Here is an 18,453-nt window from a genome sequence, read left to right as displayed (position 1 = left end):
AAATTGTCAAGTTTCGCGTGTTTTTACTCCGTAAGAAACAAGTATAAATTCAAGGTACGACATTCTACCACACACGGGGTCTTCAAGTATATGTCCCAGACTGGGCTGCATAACTATGCAGCCCAATCTGATTAGTTCCATTCAGGTCAAAGCCGTCAACCTAACGTAGCACTGCTGTGGCGCCCGAAGAGCTTTCTGCCTCCCATAGGGACTATTCAAGTGAGCCGGGATGGCCTCAAACTTGAAATTTAACAGGACCAGTGTGAGCATGATCCGCAGCTCTTGTAAAGCCAGTTTTTTGCCTGCATTCGGAAAAACATGTTAGTCCTCTATACAATTTGTAACTTGCTCCGCTGCGTTTGGCAAGTAGGGACCTACCAAAACAAGCCCTAGGTCCAGCCGAAAACGCCAATCGCGGCAGCGCATGCATATCAAACCTCCCCTCCTGGTCAATCCATCTCTCCGGGCGGAACTCATCCATGTCGGGACCCGTATAGTACGATTTAACGTTTTTCTTGCTGCTTTGAGAGTGCTCACCGCGTTGAACCTCGGGTATATCAAATGGCTCGTCGGCCACATACGAACTAGCCATTATAATAGCGCCCTTGGGAACGGGGTATCCCAATATCTGGGTGTCGACTGTGGCGGTGCGAACGAGACGTGGGACAATGTTAGCTAGACGGGTGAGTTCTTCTAACGTGGCGTCAAGGTAAGGGATTTCTGTAGTGAGGATTTCGTGTGCGCTTGGCTGGGTGGTATCTGGAAAAGCGGATTGCAGGGCGTGCCGGAGTTTGATTTGGACAGCGGGGTTGTTGGCTAGAAATTTGGTGGCCCAGGCGAGGGTCGTTGCTGTTGTTTCGTGGCCCTATATAAAATTAATATGAGTGCTGGAAGAAGGGAAGTCTGTGCTTACGGCAATAAGAAACATGAAGAGCTCATCGTGTATCTCCTCCGGCATAGGGGGCTTGACACCGGCGAGGACATTCGCCTTCTGTGAGGCAGACAGCTCTCTCCTGAGCACAAGGTCCATGGCACAGGTATCTGCGCGGCCAGCCATCTCCGCATCGGACAGGTTCGAGAAGCGCTCTCTTGCATCCTTGATCAGGGTGCTGATGACGCGCTGCGTAACCGCCCAGTGCTTCTTGTATGTTGGCGTCTGCCGCAGGATCCAGTGATGCAACGGCGGGGCAGGCGACGTGAGGGTCTTTTCGACGGTGAGATTAAAGTAATACGCTGCGTTGTACATCTCCCCGCGCTCCACGGCGGGGATGCTCGCCACGACGTCTTTGTCCTGCGCTTGTTTGACGGAAGAAGCTTTGGCTCGAATCTGCCGTATCTCATCCCTCACTCCGTTTAGCTCAGAGCCCAGGATTGCAGCCCAGATCGCGTCAAACGTGGCAAGCTCGCAATCCTCCTGCACGAAGAACGCATGTCCATCCGCAATATCCGCCTTGAGCCTCCACAGCTCAACAAGGTCCATTCCGGCCTTGTGCATTCTCGATGCAGCAACCTGTGTAAGAAAATCCTTGCTCATCACGTCGGTCCAGATGCGCCGTTGTGCTCTCCATTCCGGAGTGGTCAGCTTGATGATACTCGAGTGGGGAACAAAGGGCTTGAAGACGGCAATGGTCGTTGGAGCCCGGTCGAACTCCCTTGTCCGGGTGACTATGAGGTCTTCAACCTCGCGGACGTCATCGATGAAGATGAAAGGACGCGAGAAGGGCCGCAGGAAGAGCTGGATCACGGGGGACTGAAGTTTGCGACATTGCTGGAAGGCGAACTTGGCGGGGTCTTTGGTCGTCTTCACGGCTTCGAGGAGTTCAGGGAGATCGCCTAGGAAGCGATTTGCTGAGTGTCTGTTGTAGGGAATGCCGGGATAAGGGCGTGGATAGGCGATTCTGCGGATATACAGAATGAGGATGAGGACAAAGAATGCAACGAGGGCGGTAGGCTCAGACTCCATGGTGTTACTGCTTCAAACGATATGTAACAAGATCATGAAGTCCCAGGAAGGCTCTGAAGGTAGCAGGATCTTCGAAGTAAGATACTATCCTGACCATAGAATGGAAAGTCCATGGATCATCGTGCATAGGGTAACTCCAATATTACAACTCTTCCTCGCCCGTACTTATGGTATACTACTGACGTACTATTGAAGCGAAATATGTTATTTTAGCCGATGAGGTTTTTGTATACACCCGCCACAGCCGCCTGGTGACCTAGATATGAGATACGTAATCATGTCTCACAGGCCAGTTTACTCGATGTTGTCTCCATCGCTAAGAACTGACAAACCACCAAGCCACTAATGTGATGTAGTTTGACGGAGTAATCGGCTCTCCACCAATATTATATAGTACCGTAAGAGAAATCTGGTATGGTCTTGTCCGATACATGCCAAAGATATGATGCAAGGCCTCCCGGAACTAGACCTGCAGAGGCAGGATGTGGTTCACTCAGGACCCGGAAAAATTTCAGAGTTCGGGGTTTTCTCCTTATTTGTGTTCATCTCCCACACTCTCTCCTTACAACCTCTGAACCACCCAGCGGTGGAACGCTTGGAACGCTTGTCAGCCACAGAAGCATGTCAGACACCGGTTCCATTGGCTGTACACAAACCCTATGGAGCTCCCTGCACAATATCAGAGATTACTGATAGTTCATTATCTATTACATGACCAACAAACAGGGCCATAGTCTTGCCCGACTCCGCAGATTCATGCGCAGACTGCATGAAAAGATAAGCCATACACAAACCAGTCCGAAGGTCCGCTCATACATATCCAACATTAGGAGTTGCTTGATAATTGGTTGGCTTGTTGGTAATGGATGCATCCGTCCAAACGAAGCAGTCACTAAGAATTGTGGATTATGGAGGCGAATGGGATGTGTAAGATTAATCCCCGAGGATCGTAGATATCCAAAAATACACCAAATACACCTTGGCTTACTATAGTAATCTACCATGGTAGGCGATGGTACTGCGAGTCAAACAGTATGTACTGTGCAGGAGGGAGGGCAACGGCCTCATCGGGTGGCAGCTTTCGTATAAAAAGCTAGGAAGTAATAATACATGGCGATCCGTGCTTCCTCCTCATATTCATCAATCCTTTATTTATAGAAGTCCAGCTGAACAGGTGGACTGATCCGTCTGAGCTTCTACACCACCTTGTGTTTCCCTTGCATCCTGTTACTATGGCGAAACACATCGATGATGATATTGCCGTCATTGGCATAGGGCTCAAGTTCCCAGGGGATGCTACATCTCCAGAAAGCTTTTCTGACTTGCTGCTCAAGGGCCGTTCGGCTCTTCGCGAGACCCCAAATGACCGATACAACGTTGATTCTTTTTACCACCCTGACCAGGACCGGTTGGGAGCTGTATGTCACTCTATCTTCGACTTCGGAAAAGAACGGACAACTAAAATATCTGTAGGTGAATGTGCGATACGCGCACTACCTCAAGGATGACATCGCTGCATTCGATGCACCTTTCTTCTCCATTACCCCCAACGAAGCAATCTACATGGATCCACAGCAGCGAGGGTTACTGGAAACGGTCTATCATGCACTCGAGAATGGTACGTATAAACTTAAACCAAGGTAGATATGACTGAGCCGTGCTAATGCAAGCATAATCTCCATATAGCCGGTATACCAATGGCCAAGGCCGTTGGATCCAACGCATCCGTCCATATCGGCTGCTTCACCCGCGAGTACGACGGAGTGATGTGCAGGGATCCCGAAGTCGATCTCAAGTACATCGCCACAGGAACAGGGTCAGCGCTCCTGTCCAATCGGGTGAGCTGGTTCTACGATTTCCGAGGGCCCAGCCTGACGCTCGATTCAGCATGCTCGAGCAGTCTCAATGCATGCCATCTCGCCGTCCAAGGTCTCCGTTCGGGGGAAAGCTCAATGGCGATTGTGGGGGGGTGCAATCTCTTCTACAACCCGGACACGATGATCCCGCTTACATCTCTAGGCTTCCTCTCCCCTGACGGCAAATGCTATACATTCGACCACCGGGCCAACGGGTACTCCCGCGGTGAAGGGTTTGGCGTTGTGGTGCTCAAACGCGTCTCGGACGCACTACAGGATGGCGACACCATCCGTGCAGTCATCCGAGGCACGTCCTCGAATCAGGACGGCAAGTCTCCGGGGATCACGCAGCCCACCCGTTCCGGCCAGGTGGCTCTCATCGAGCAGGCCTACAAGGCGGCTAGGCTGGACCTGGCTACTACTCGGTTCTTCGAGGCCCATGGGACAGGAACGCCCATGGGCGATCCCATCGAAGCCAGAGCAATCAGTGATGTGTTCACAGCGTACAGAGCGCCAGAGGAGCCGATGTACGTTGGTGCTCTGAAGAGTAACATTGGGCATCTGGAGGGGGCTGCCGGAATTGCCGGCTTGATTAAGGTCGTCCATGTTCTGGAGCGTGGTGTTATTCCGCCGAATATCTGGTTCGAGAAGGTCAATCCGAAGATTCCAGCAGAGAAGTGGAATTTGAAGTTCCCTACCGAGCTGACTGCGTGGCCACAAGACGGTCTGCGCCGTGCTTCGGTCAACTCTTTTGGTTACGGGGGAAGCAATGCACATGTCGTCCTTGACGATGCTTACCACTACCTCATGGAGCACCACTTGGTCGGTATCCATCGAACAGTCGCGAAACCGACAGTGCCAAAACTAGTCCCGGAGCTTGATGCTGAGGTCAATCCGTACCATATCAACGGGAACGGGATCACGAACGGAGCTCATGCAAATGGAGCCCACATAAACGGAGCTAGTCTCATCCATGGCAATGGAATCAATGGGCAGAGTACTCATCCTGCCGACCAACGCATATTCCTCCTCTCCGCCTACGACGAGGATGGTGTCAGGCGTCTGGCCAAGGCGTACAAGCAGTACCTCTCCAACATCGGGCCCACGGTCGATAACGAGGGGACCTTCCTGAATGACCTAAGCTACACTCTCTCCTCGAAGAGAACGCTCTTTCCCTGGCGTGCTTCCATCGTAGCGAAGGATGTCCCCTCGCTCCAGAGCGCTCTATCCGCCCCGGTCCCTGTCAAGTCGACTGGTATAACCGGATGTCTCGCCTTCATTTTCTCCGGTCAAGGTGCGCAGTGGCACGCCATGGGTCGAGAGCTCATGGTTTTCCCAGTCTTCCGCTCCAGCCTTGGAGCGGCTGACAGCTATGTCAAGGGGCTAGGGTGCTCCTGGTCGCTGATGGAAGAGTGTTTGAAGGATGAGGAGTCGTCTTTGATCAACGACGCCAAATATAGCCAACCCATCTGCACGGCGCTACAGGTAGCCCTGACGGAGCTCTTGTGGAGCTGGTCAGTCAGACCTAGTGCGGTTGTTGGCCACTCTTCCGGTGAAATTGCCGCGGCGTTTGCGGCTGGTGCTATTTCGCGTGAGAGTTCCTGGAGGATTGCATACTACCGCGGTTTACTTTGCTCTGAGGTTCCTGTGGCTGGCGGGGAGAAGCTGGGGATGCTTTCTGCTGCTTTGGCCCCAGAAAAGGCGGACGAGTATATCGCTCGCGTCAATTCCAGCGGACCTGGACGCATTGTCATTGCCTGCTTCAATAGCCCCAAGAATGTCACGATCAGCGGGAACGCCCAGAAGCTCGAGGCGCTGCAGTCCCTTCTGAATGAGGAGAGCATCTTCCATCGTCGCCTGAAGGTAGAGAATGCTTACCACTCGTCCTACATGGAGGTAATTGCCAGAGTGTATGAGGCCTTGATTGGCAATATTACCTCCCCCGACGGGATGACTGGGAGCAAGTCGACTCCTCACTTTTACTCCAGCCTTACAGGCGACAGATTGCCAATCCGCGTGCTACAGACACCGACATACTGGGTTAGCAATCTTGTTTCCCCAGTCAAATTCAGCCAGGCTGTTACACAAATGCTCGTGGACCGCCGGACAAAGGTGAAGAAGCTCGGTGCAAAGCAGGAGGCGATTGAACCGATCACGGAGCTGTTAGAAGTCGGCCCTCACTCTGTGCTCCAAAGTCCCCTGCGCGAGATTATGGAGAAACTGCCCAACCCCCGAGGCGTGGGTTACGTGTCTGCCCTCAAGCGCAACGTGGACGCTGTCGACTCTGCACTTCGAGCGGCAGGGTGGCTTTACTGCCGTGGACAGCCAGTGGACATTGAGATGATCAACAGGACCAAAACCGCTGTGCCGCCTCCAAGGCTGATGACTGATCTACCTCCGTACGTTTTCAACCATAGCAAAACCTACTGGAAAGAAAGCAGGCTGTCCAAGGGGTATCGTTTCCGACAGTACCCTCGTCTGGAGCTGCTGGGTGCACCCGTACCGGACTGGAATAAGTCCAACGCCATCTGGAGGAACTGGATCCGGCTAAGCGAGAACCCGTGGCTGAAGGACCACCGCATCACCGGCAGCATCTTGTACCCTGGCGCCGGGATGATTGTCATGGCGATCGAGGCCAGCCGCCAGCTCGCCAACCCAAAGAAGGTCCTGAAGGGCTTCCGTCTCCGCGATGTCGTTTTTCAGGCTGCACTGCGGGTGCCGAGCACGACCGACGGCATTGAAACGCATTTTTACGTGCGTCCTTACTTCGATAGTACGTCCAGCACTTCCTCAAACTGGAACGAATTCCAACTGTCCAGCATTGATGGCGAGGAGTGGCGCGATCACTGTCGGGGCCTGATCCAGCCTGACTACGAAATCGCAGTCAATCCCATCGACAATGGCCTGGAGGCGGAAGCATTTGTCGAATCCTGCGCATATTCCGTGCGCGAGGCCGAGTTGGCATGCCAGAAGCGTGTCTCCCCCAACCAGCTGTACGAGCTCCTCCACACCGTCGGCTTCGATTTCGGCGAGACGTTCCAGAATCTGTCCGAAGTGTCCATTAACAACGATCGCGGCGCTGTCGCAACTGTCACCGCACCGAATATCAAGAGCAAGATGCCCTTCGGCCATGTGCAGCCTCATCTCATCCACCCGGCCACTCTCGACGGTGTTTTCCAAACAGTCATCGTCGCACTCACCCGGGGTGGCCGTGACGCCGGAGACGCGATGGTCCCGACCTCCGTCAAAGAGCTCTGGATATCCGCCACAGACACTGTCGACAAGAGTCACGAATGTCTGCGACTCTGCGCCAGGGCAGACTTTCTCGGTCTGCGACAAGCTACTGCATCCGCGACGGCCGTCGATCCAGCGACCAGGAAGCCGATCGTTACTATCGACGGCTTCGTGTCCACCACGATCTCCGGGAACAACGGGCAGCAGGCAACGGGCGAAAGTGCACATCACCACCTGTGTTTTAACCTTGACTGGAAGCCGGATATCACCATGCTCGATCAGGAGAATGCCAACAGGCTGTTCCGTGCGCAGATCCCCAGCGAGTTGGCTGATACTGATCCATCAGAGGTGATCACGGACGTGGAGAGGATCTGCTACATGTATCTCCGGAGGTACTTCAGGGACCATGATGACTCCAAGATTGACCCGTCCAAGCCATGGTACCGGAAGTACATCAGCTGGATGAAGCATCAATTCGAGCGGCATGATCGCGGCGAGTTGATCCACGCCGCGGCGGAAGACTGGAACCAGCTGGCGGAGGACGACATCTACTTCGCCCAGCTGGAGCAGAAGCTGCAGGATTCGACGCCAGAGGCGAAGATGAGCGTCACCGTCGGACGCGTGCTGGGCCCAATTTTGCAAGGCGCAGCGGACCCCCTTGAGATTCTCTTCAAAGACTCCCACATGGAGAACGTCTACCGCCACGGCACGGGCGCCGAAATCGGGTACGCCTATCTGGCCAGCTACCTGGATGCCCTAGCCCACAAGAACAGTGACCTGGTCATTTTGGAGATCGGTGCTGGCACGGGCGGCGCGACCGTCCCCATTCTTGATACGCTGATGCGCCATGGCGACGCGGGAGGGTATGGCGCCGCTCGGTTCGAGCGGTACGACTTCACCGATATCTCGCCTTCCTTCTTCGAAACGGCCAAGCAAACTTTTGCAAAGTTGGCAGACCGCATGCGATTCCAGACGCTTAACATCGAGAAAGACCCCCTCGAGGAGGGGTTTGAGGCGGGAACATACGATGTCATCATCGCCGGCAACGTCATCCACGCCACGAAAAACATCGATCATACACTGCGCAACGTGCGCAAGCTGCTCAAGCCTGGCGGCAAGTTTATTCTGAATGAGCTGGCCAATTCCACGCTCGTCCGCACCGGGTTCGGGTTTGGTCTTCTGTCGGGTTGGTGGTTGTCTGAGGAAGCGAACCGGGAATGGGGTCCCCTGATGGAAGTTTCGGACTGGAAGACGCATTTGAAGGGCACGGGGTTCGATGACGCTGACTTCGTTTTCAGGGACTACGAGGACGCCGCGAACCAGCTCAACAGTGTCATTGTAGCCACGGCTTCTGCACCGGAGCCGGCAACCCGCTCATTGCCGCCCGCGTTCGTTGTCTACAAAGAGTCGCAACTGAAGACAGCGAAGATACTGCAACACGAGCTCGAGTCTCGGGAGCTTGAGTGCGAAATCGTTCCTCTCGCTCAGTTGACAACGATCTCTATCAGATTCGACCAGAAGCTCTGCGTCTTCCTTGCTGAACTGGAGGAACCATTACTCACTCACGTCGACGAAGCGCTCTTCAAGTCCCTCCAGCAAATGACGACCTCACTGAACTCCATAATCTGGCTCAGCAACGGTGGTGGGCCGGCATCGCAGAGCCCGAATGGGGAGCTGGTTACGGGCTTTGCTCGTGTTATCCGACAAGAGAATCCCACTATTCGCTTCTTAACCCTCTCAATTAACCAGATCAAGGGCGCCAGTGAGACCGCCCAGTCGGTCCTCCGCCTCATCGACGAAGTCCTGGCTAAAAACTCGAATGATAAGTCCGCCCCCGATAACTCTTTCCACGAATCCAATGGTGTCATTCACATCAGCCGTCTGGTTGAGGCAAGCTACATGAACGACGCGATTGCTCTCAAGACGGCCACACCTACAGCGCATGAAGGAAAGTTTGGCAGTGAATCCAACCGCCCCCTTAAGCTGGTTATTGGCTCCCCCGGTCTGCTGGACACGTTGCAGTTTGTCATTGATCCGGGCTACGAGCTTCCACTGACGGACGGGGACGTCGAGTTCAAGGTCATGGCGGCTGGACTTAACTTCCTCGATATCATGATTGCCCTGGGCCAGGTCATCGGTAACGACTTGGGTGTCGAAGGCGCTGGGGTAGTCACCCGAACCGCACCCAATTCGAAATTCCAGATCGGAGACCGTGTCTGTGGCATTGCTGCGGGAACTCTCAATACCTACGCCAGAGCCAAGGAGACATCCATCGCCCGAATTCCTGATAATCTGAACTGGGACGAGGCAGCTGGCTTAACGGTCGTCTTCGTGACGGCCTATGCAGCGATGTACGACATCGCCAACATACAGCCCCGTGAAACAGTTCTGATCCACGCCGCAGCCGGTGGCGTAGGCCAGGCATGCATCCAGCTTGCACAGATCCGGGGTGCTGAGATCTTCGCGACAGTCGGATCAGTCGAGAAACGCGATCTGCTCATCGAGAAGTACGGCATCGCGCGGGACCACATCTTCTCAAGTCGCGATCTTACTTTTGCGCGCGGGATTAAACGCATGACAAAGGGCCGTGGCGTGGATGTGGCCGTAAACTCGCTGTCAGGAGACGCCCTCCGCGCAACTTGGGACTGCATCGCGCCCTTTGGCCGGTTTGCAGAGGTCGGAAAGATGGATATTTACTCCTCTTCCAGGCTTAACATGGAGAACTTTAAGAACAATGTCCGGTTCGAATTCGTCGACATCAGTTTCATCGCCGCCAACAATGGGCAGCGATTCTCGAATATCCTGGAGAATCTTATGGATCTCGTCCGCGAGGAGAATATTAGACCCTTGCATCCGACACAGGTCTTCCCCTTCTCTCAGATCCAGGAATCGTTCCGGTATATGCAGAGTGGTGTACACTCAGGGAAGATCGTCTTGCAGCCACATGACGACGATCTTGTTCCGGTAAGTCACGGGCTATTGAGTGGCTATGGCGATGCAGTCGGTTACTCATGTTGTTTTCGATAGATTGTCCCTAGCCGTAAAAGCTCGTATAACTTCGACCCAAACGCCTCCTTTGTGATTTCCGGAGGGCTGGGTGGTTTGGGCCGCAGTATCGCTCGATGGATGGCCAGCCGGGGAGCAAAGAACCTCATCCTTCTCTCCCGCAGCACCGCAAGAGACTCGGCAAAGGAACTGGTCCGCGACCTCGAAGAGCTGGGCGTGCGAGTGGCAACGCCCCCTTGCGACGTTTCGGACCTCAACTCGCTAAGATGCGCACTGAGCGAGTGTTCTGCAGTGGGTATGCCCCCCGTCAAGGGCTGCATTCAGGGCGCCATGGTCCTGCGGGACTCGACATTCGCGAACATGACTGTAGACGATTACTACGTGGCCCTTAGACCCAAATTCGACGGCTCCTGGAACCTCCATAACGAACTCCCCAAGGACCTTGACTTCTTCATCCTCCTTTCCTCCATCTCCACCATCGTCGGCAACCGCGGCCAATCCAACTACAACATGGGCAACACCTTCCAGGACGGCCTGGCACGCTACCGCGTCCTGAACGGGCTGAAAGCCACCGCTCTGGATCTGGGAATGGTCCTCTCCGTCGGCTACGTGGCCGAGAACGACTCCGACCTCATCAACCATCTCCGCGACGTAGGCGTGGAACCCATGCGCGAAGAGGAATTCCTGTCCATTCTCGACGAACTCTGCAATCCCAACCTGCCAGCCACCATCCCGCTGACCAAGTCCCAAATTTCCCTCGGCCTCCAAATGCCCGAAACGCGGCTCGCAACCGGAGCCGAAGAACCAGGCTGGATGCGCGACCCGCTATTCCGCCACCTGTACCGGATCCGCACGCTCGAAGGTGCGGCCGAGTCGGACGGGAGGAGCGTGAATTACGCCTTGCTTTTAGCGGGCGCGGATAACTTTGAGCAGGCCACGGAGATGGTGTATGAGGCGATGGTGGGCAAACTGGTCAAGGCGTTGAATATCTCGCAGGGGGATGTTGATCCTTCGAAGCCGCTCCATGCGCTGGGCGTGGACTCGTTGGTGGCAGTCGAGTTGAGAACTTGGATGCTTAAGCAGCTTGATGCTGATGTTGCGGTGTTTGATCTGATGGAAGTGGCCAGTTTGAGAGCTCTTGCGACCTTGATTGCGACGAGGAGTAGTTATGTGAAGAAGGATGATGGGGAGAAGTAAGTCTATTTCGACACTCTGGAGAACTGCACCTGGGCTGCAAATGCAAGTTTTCGGAGATATTCCTGGATGGTCTTGAGGAACAAAAAACAGTTTTAATTTGACTTGATCGACTTTGTAATGTTGATCCTTCAACGGGAGATGGAATTTTCTCCAATTTCGACTCGCTGCCTTGTACCGTCGTCAAATTACCTCGTCTCAAAACGGCGGTCTTGAACAAGTTCCATATAGCGAGATTCCAATAAGATCGTATGGCGCCGGCTTATATACAGGAAAGGAAGTGCGCGGATCGGACGACGATAGGCCGTTGGGAGGGGAACTTCCCATGGGAAATCGGGATGGGATTCCAGGGTTATTTCGCGACCTTCAAGGTTACTGCACTCCGTAGTCTCTGGTAGTCTTAGATAACGGCGAATTACCCTCCTGGGTTTAGCTCCGTCATTTCGGGTTTAGCGTCGTCGCTGTTCGTAACTTCTATAAAGACGACCCCATCCCCCCTTTCAACTTTGCGCTCTTCTTCGCCCGCCCACTTCTCCTTATCCTCGTCTTCGTCTGTGCTCTGTTTATGAGGCAGTATTGCTATTGATCCAGCCCACCGAGCTCCGTCACGCCTGGTTGTCCCTGGCGCGACTCGTTAGCTTCCGCGAACCACGAGTGCACTCTGCCCTGCTTTCGCGCACTCAGCCCCTGTGTCCCTTCAGCTCCCACTATTGCGCTCGAGATGAGGCAATCTTGTCTTTTATCTCCTGGCATACCTCATTTCGCAGTGGCTGCAACACGATACCTTAGCTTTGTCACCATGTGACGCCCGAATCCCGACCTTACCCCATAAACAACCCTTCCCCAAAGAACTGGCCAAATGGTTAGGCACACCCCTCATGGCAACTGAAATTACTCCACCAGGGAGTTTCCACGAGCACTCGCCGACGCCTCCGCCTACGAAAGAGAGACCGCTATCCAGAAGTGCTCAACGCGTGCTGAACAATTTTAAGCTCCATCGTGCCGGCCAGAGGCCACAGTTTTGGTGGCAGTGCCGGCTTGCTTTAAACGATTATACAGAGGCTCTGCGTGTACTAGACAGTGAAAGCTCTCTCAGGGGTTACGTTGAAGACAAAGTGAGGTGAGTACTGTCAAGCCTCGCTATCCTGAAGGCATATTTGCTGAGCTGTGTTCTAGGTACGACTACGACCCTTGTCGTTCCTATCTGACTATCCGAATGCCAAGCGCTCTCCACGATGTCTTCTGTGCAAAGGTAGTCGAGGAGATTTCACGACAACTGAAGCAACTTAAGTAGAGAGAAAGGGCCTATATCGATTTTGTGAAGGAGGTCCAGTACCTTGCCACTTCCCGAATCATAATACTAACCGAGACAAGAGAGGGAGAACAGACTTATTCTAAGCGGGAGCTGGATGCATCATTCAAGCACTGACTAGCACACTTCCCTAGTGTGATTATAGAGGTGTGCTATTCACAAAAAAGTCGGTGTTTCGCACTTAGCGGATGAGTACATCCTGAACACTGATAGGAGCGTGAACGCGGTGGTTGCTCTCGATATCGATTATAAAAGGTCTAGGAAAGCGACTATTACAGTATGGCGACCAGAATATACGACCGTGGATGGGGTGGAGGAGCTTCAGGCGACCGCTACAGTCGAAGCGCTGGTGCGTACCTCACAAGCCGCAATCTTTCTGAAACTTAGGTACTGACAGTCAAAGCCATTCCGGACGGATTCTGGTCTTCCAGCAGAGGGAACAGCGCTCCGGCTGTCATTAAGGGACTTCGCAACTGAGGAATTCTCACGGGGACACACTGGTCTCGATCAAGAAATCTCCATCACATCGAGTCAGCTTTGTGACTTTCTTTCGCGCGCCGAAGAGGAACAGCGAGGGCAGACACTTCTGCAAGGCTCCACCAATCGACTACGCCCGGGTGCTAGAAAGCGTCGTCGACCTCAAACTCCCCCGGAACAGCCAAGTTCGGAAGAGGAGGATTCAGTTGAGAGGGAAAGAGAATATAAACGGGGCCGCCGAAGCAGCGATTTTTGCCCGGACTCGTCGTCTGGGGAAGGCGATCATTAGTTAATATTGTGAATAGTGGAGCATCATAAAGAATGTGCCTTTTTCGTCCGAATGTTTCAAATATCCAACCCGCTGTAACATATCTGCAATAGCATCATCGAACTAATACTGGGCCATAAAGATGTGCAAAAAGGACAGCTTCTTCAGTATGCCATCGCACCACCGATCTTAATGACGTTATACCCTCCCTCGTTGGCAAAGGTGCCCTTTTGAACAACACAATGGTTCAGGACGGACATACTTTGACGCGATTCTGGCCTATGAGCCTGGGAATCCCTTTGCATATTGCGGGAGCAACCAGGGTGGCAGAGGTTGTCGCAGCTCCCACATCGCCCGCGAGTTGGAGCAGTGAACCATGGGGTTCCGATCTGTGTTGCATCGCAGTGGCAGTGGCCATAGCCGAATGAGCGGGCCGTCGGCGATGCTGTTCCACTGCGAATGTGTTATCGTTGAAGAAGTGGAGAATGGGCAGCGCCGGGAGCGCGTCCCGATGTCGACAACCCACCGGAGCTGCCATCTTCACTGCCCGTCTGCATCGGCGTCATAGCTCTAGACGAGACCATGGCCGTGCTGTGTGCGCTCATCGGCCATGCTTCCGAGACTCCGGCTCAGCTGGCTAGGAGAAAGATGGGCTCTTCATTTAAAACGCGCCAGAACAGACAGCTTCCACAACCACATTCGCCGCCATGTCTTCCACCGGCCTCCTGAACTTACGCTTGACGCGTTCTTTTGTACCTCATCTACGTTTTTACACTCCAAAATCGTCAATTCAAATTCGGACCAAGGCCACGGCGCCTTTTCGGCTCCCCGATCCCCGAAATGAACCGAATGTGGGTATTGACAGGTGGGAAAGCAAAGAAGAAACCGATGGAGACTGACACAATCCATAATAGCCCCATTACAAGCGTGGGTCGGAGGAGCGCTTCAAGCTAGAGGAAGCGCTCACCAAGCTTCGCGCCCAGCTTCCCGTCCGCAGCCACATCTTCTACAATGGCCAGGCTCAAGAGAGCGCAGAGTCCTGGGACCAGCCGCTCCCAGCAGAACATAACACTGTCTTCACGAATTACCCTCTCGCGACCAAAGAGCAAGCCCAGGCCGCAATTGAGTCCGCGCTGAAGGCAAAGAAGGAATGGGAAGAAACCCCTTTTGTCGACCGAGCCTCGATTTTCCTCAAGGCCGCTGAGCTGGTCACGGGGAAGTACCGCTATGATTTGATCGCTGCGACGATGCTGGGCCAGGGCAAGAATATATGGCAGGGGGAGATCGATGCTGCTGCTGAGCTGGCAGATTTCTTCCGTCTCAACTGCAATTATGCGGCCGAGATCCTGGAGCGCCAGCCTACCCGCGGTAGCGACGGAATGTGGAGGTAAGTAATTTACCTTGGAAAGAGCGTGGATGATTGACTGACACTGTGCCTAGTCGTCTGGATTATCGACCCCTGGAGGGATTCGTCTATTCAATCTCTCCGTTCAACTTCACAGCCCTCGGCGGTAACCTGATCTCTGGCCCGGCCCTGATGGGCAACGTGGTGCTGTGGAAGCCCTCACCATCCAATGTCTATGCAAGCAGTCTTGTCTACAAGATTCTTTTGGAGGCGGGTCTGCCCCCGAACGTGATCCAGTTTGTCACGGGTGACCCGGAGACCATCACCGACGTCGCTCTGTCGCACCGGGACTTCGCCGGTCTGAACTTCATTGGCTCCTCCGATGTCTTCCGCTCCTTGTATGGCAAGATCGGCCAAGGTATTGCAAGCAAGTCTTACCGTGAATTTCCTCGCGTGGTCGCGGAGACCAGTGGCAAGAATTTCCACCTTGTCCATCCTACCGCCGACATCCCCAGTGCGGTCAATCACACTATCCGTGGGTCGTTTGAGTACCAGGGCCAGAAGTGCTCGGCTACTTCACGATTGTACCTCCCAGAGTCCCGGACTGAGGAGTTCCTTACTACTCTGAAAGCTGGGGTGAAGGAAATCACGATCGGAAACCCCGATAAGAACCTTGAGGCGTTCATGGGGCCTGTGATCCACCGCAAGTCATTCGAAAAGATCAAATCGATCATTGACGCTAGCAACAAGGACCCTTCTCTCAGACTCATCGCAGGTGGCACTTACGACGACTCTGTTGGCTTTTACGTCCACCCAACGGTCTACCAAGTTGACTCGCCCGACCATAAGCTCTTCAACGAGGAGATCTTCGGCCCCGTCCTTGCGGTGTATATCTACCCGGATGCTGAGTGGTCCTCGACTTTGAAGAAGGTAGATGAAGCGGGTGGTGGATTCGCTCTGACTGGCGCCGTCTTTGCTCAGGATCGTAGGGCCATCCGTGAGGCCGAAGATGCCCTCCGCTACTCGGCCGGCAACTTCTATATCAGTAGGTCAGGCCTTCATAGAATCTGGGAAACCCACTAATCCGTCCACATCTCAGACTGCAAGACTACTGCTGCTCTGATCGGCCAGCAATCCTTCGGCGGTGCCCGTGCCAGTGGTACCAACGACAAGGCCGGTAGCTCGGACGTTCTCCGTCGGTTCACCAGCCCTCGATTGATCAAGGAGGAGTTCTTCCCGCAGACGGGATTCACCTACCCCAGCAATCACTAGGCTGTACTATAGACTCGGATTAGCTATAGCATCTTGATCACCTCCCAGTGGCCTTGAACATAAGATCAAAAGCTTGCCTGTTGATCCCAGGATTCCATGTCAGTCTAATTCAGCACCGACAGATTCTCATCCGCCAAGGGAGATTGACGCCTATCAGTGGGAATCCACTCGGCAGCGCTCCCGAAGATCGCCTCGGTCAAAGCTTATCGTCACCGGCACCCAATCCATTGCAAGTATCAAGTGGATCGTGAGTACTGGGATATTTATTCCTAAAAGAGTATTCCGGCGTATCTCAAGCTTCTGCTACGAGTCCCAGTAGAATAGTGTTCAACATTGGTCCCATGAAATGATCACACTCGTTAACAAGCACGCCCCGTACCCTCGCCTAAACAGAAAGCGCAACAAATGCCCTCAATCTCCGTCTAAGCTCCGCTTTGAGTGCGTTGTACTCATCGCTCGTGCGCAATACTGCGTCACGGTTTTCAATCGCCCGTCGCAACAGATATGCTAGGCACTCTCCCATGCCACCCCAGGTGGAGCATTTGTACACCTCGGGGGTACCATCTTTGCCTTTTAGTTGCAAGAGCGAGAAGCTCACCTCGTCCGACATACCGTGGAGCTGGGCAAAGCCAACTGGGACGGTAGGCAGGCCGGCAGCGACGCGCTGCTGGTGGAGTTGGTGGGCGGCCATCACGCTTTCTCTGTTGTGGCTTGCCAGGAACAGATTCACAGATGGGAAGGGCAAGTCAACACCGAATGGCTCAATGGTCTGTTTCAAGGCCCCGTGGGCAATTGTGTTGTAAGCGTGATCAGTATCTGCCTTCGTGTCGTGGATCAAGGATCGTTCGTCCGAGGTCATGTATGCACCCCGAACAAGCTTGAGACCCAACGTGAACCCTTCTTGTTGAGCAATTGCCATATGGCTGGCTAGTGTATCAGAAGCGCTCTTCAAGTAGGCTTGGTAGGTGTTGTAAACACAGGCATATCCATCCCGGTTGTACTTGCGCATAAGGTCCAGAGTCACGCGAAGAATTCCCCGTTGAAAATGCTGGGATTCTGCATCAACGAGCATTCGCACGCTGCGCTCTTTACACTTGTTGCTAATCTCGTCCAGCGCGTCGAGCATCTGTTGTGGAGGCAATTCGCCAGCTGCGAAGGCTTTGGTGACGGTGGGACCAGCCCCGGTCAGCCTGTTTGAAATATCAGATTAACATTCATCGTTGAATAATAGATGGATAATAGACTTGAAGGGTCATACTTGACAGCCAGATAATCTCCGTCCTCCAAGTGATCCACGGTCTCTAATGTCCCATGTCGCCAGGCCTCGATGTTCGCACAGTGAACCACTCGCGAATCCAGCGGTTGGCTGTTCTTTTCGCTCTCCAGCGCGGCAATTCCCAGTCCTTGTTGACTGTTGGTGCGATGGTCAAACACGGTCTCCTTCGCGTATGTCATGATCACGCCCCGGAATCCCATATTCTTCAACTGTCTGATTGTGGCCTTTGTCTCGGAGCCATTCTCGCCAGCACAGAATTGCTCATAGAAGGTCTTCTTCAGAATACGATGAAAAATCGGATTGCGGTCCACATTTAACAAGAGCCCGGTCTGCTGCTTGGAGAGCATGGTCATGAACCAGAGGGTGGAACGGAGCAAGAGCGGCTTTGAGGAGACAGTTGCAACCAAAAGGGATCTGAGAAGGACCCTAGTCGGAAGCGCAGAAAGAGGCGGGAGAGAAGGATTAGAAGTGCTGTTTCTTGCCGTCGCGGAAATTGTCGAGGTAGATCGCTTCTCGTTGAGTGGCTTTGGGAGACATCGTGGAGGAGTTGGACGGAGACTCCAGCGCGCGGCGAGCATTTCACCCTTCCCAACCAACCACAGAGTCATGGTTCGGATATTGTGAACTCGGCTATTTATGACGCTGAGATAGACCAGCATTCAGTCTATTTATCGTCTATTATTCTACCCCGCCTCAACTGATATCCCCCGCGGTATCTACCAGGTCTGGCACTCTTGAGAGCATCGTGTCGGGTCGCCCTCCGACCAGGTTATCACGAACAGGAAACCAGGACTCGGGACTGTCGGAGGTAGATACCTAGGTTGTATCCAGTGGAAGCTACTGATACTCTGATCAAGGACGCTGATAAGAGATGGTTTGGGTATTCCAGCTGTGTGGCCGGGAGGGTGGCCGGGCGTGGGGCATCCAGCCAGCGGCGAGACAGCCGGCCTTCCCGTCAATACGAGTGAATCAGTGAATCCAACACAAAGATGGACTTGGGTTTCTTTTTTCCTGAAATGCACAAGGCACTGGTGCCCCCCATACTGCTTGGGACTGTTGTGGGATTGTTTTGGATCATCCTCGTCCGGTCACATCGAGGAATCTAAGCATCATCAACGTTAAAGGTGGTTCGTAGCATTGGACCGCCTCAAAGATACTATCCAAACACGACCTTGAAGTCGACTTATTCAAGCCGATAATCTTAATTATAGAGAAGTTTATGGTTTGACTGAGCCGAGGCTAGTTATACT

General features: G+C 53.7%; 5 protein-coding genes across 5 annotated transcripts; 3 read left to right on the top strand and 2 right to left on the bottom strand.

Moving 5' to 3' along the window:
* Positions 1-141: 141 nt before the first annotated feature.
* N7459_001738 (cytochrome P450 oxidoreductase) lies at positions 142-1,963 on the bottom strand (the record flags this gene model as incomplete). Its single annotated transcript, XM_056940923.1, has 3 exons — positions 142-302; positions 379-865; positions 914-1,963. The coding sequence occupies 3 exons, from the start codon at positions 1,961-1,963 to the stop codon at positions 142-144; spliced, it is 1,698 nt and encodes a 565-aa protein (XP_056805203.1).
* A 1,232-nt stretch (positions 1,964-3,195) lies between these two features.
* N7459_001737 (type I polyketide synthase) lies at positions 3,196-11,256 on the top strand (the record flags this gene model as incomplete). Its single annotated transcript, XM_056940922.1, has 4 exons — positions 3,196-3,381; positions 3,437-3,581; positions 3,650-10,017; positions 10,081-11,256. The coding sequence occupies 4 exons, from the start codon at positions 3,196-3,198 to the stop codon at positions 11,254-11,256; spliced, it is 7,875 nt and encodes a 2,624-aa protein (XP_056805202.1).
* Positions 11,257-12,131: 875 nt separating this feature from the next.
* Positions 12,132-12,547, top strand: N7459_001736 (uncharacterized protein; the record flags this gene model as incomplete). Its single annotated transcript, XM_056940921.1, has 2 exons — positions 12,132-12,373; positions 12,430-12,547. The coding sequence occupies 2 exons, from the start codon at positions 12,132-12,134 to the stop codon at positions 12,545-12,547; spliced, it is 360 nt and encodes a 119-aa protein (XP_056805201.1).
* Positions 12,548-14,017: 1,470 nt separating this feature from the next.
* Positions 14,018-15,927, top strand: N7459_001735 (uncharacterized protein; the record flags this gene model as incomplete). The annotated part of the gene is made up of 4 exons (XM_056940920.1): positions 14,018-14,161; positions 14,225-14,697; positions 14,751-15,700; positions 15,755-15,927. The coding sequence occupies 4 exons, from the start codon at positions 14,018-14,020 to the stop codon at positions 15,925-15,927; spliced, it is 1,740 nt and encodes a 579-aa protein (XP_056805200.1).
* Positions 15,928-16,312: 385 nt separating this feature from the next.
* N7459_001734 (proline dehydrogenase family protein) lies at positions 16,313-17,550 on the bottom strand (the record flags this gene model as incomplete). The annotated part of the gene is made up of 2 exons (XM_056940919.1): positions 16,313-17,117; positions 17,186-17,550. The coding sequence occupies 2 exons, from the start codon at positions 17,548-17,550 to the stop codon at positions 16,313-16,315; spliced, it is 1,170 nt and encodes a 389-aa protein (XP_056805199.1).
* Between the last annotated feature and the right edge of the window lie 903 nt (positions 17,551-18,453).

Source organism: Penicillium hispanicum, assembly GCF_028827665.1.
Source record: "Penicillium hispanicum strain IBT 35686 chromosome Unknown utg000001l_segment0_segment0, whole genome shotgun sequence".
Classification (NCBI taxonomy): Eukaryota; Fungi; Ascomycota; class Eurotiomycetes; order Eurotiales; family Aspergillaceae; genus Penicillium; species Penicillium hispanicum.
The sequence above is the reverse complement of the archived record's forward strand: the minus strand, read 5'-3'. Positions and strand labels throughout refer to the sequence as shown.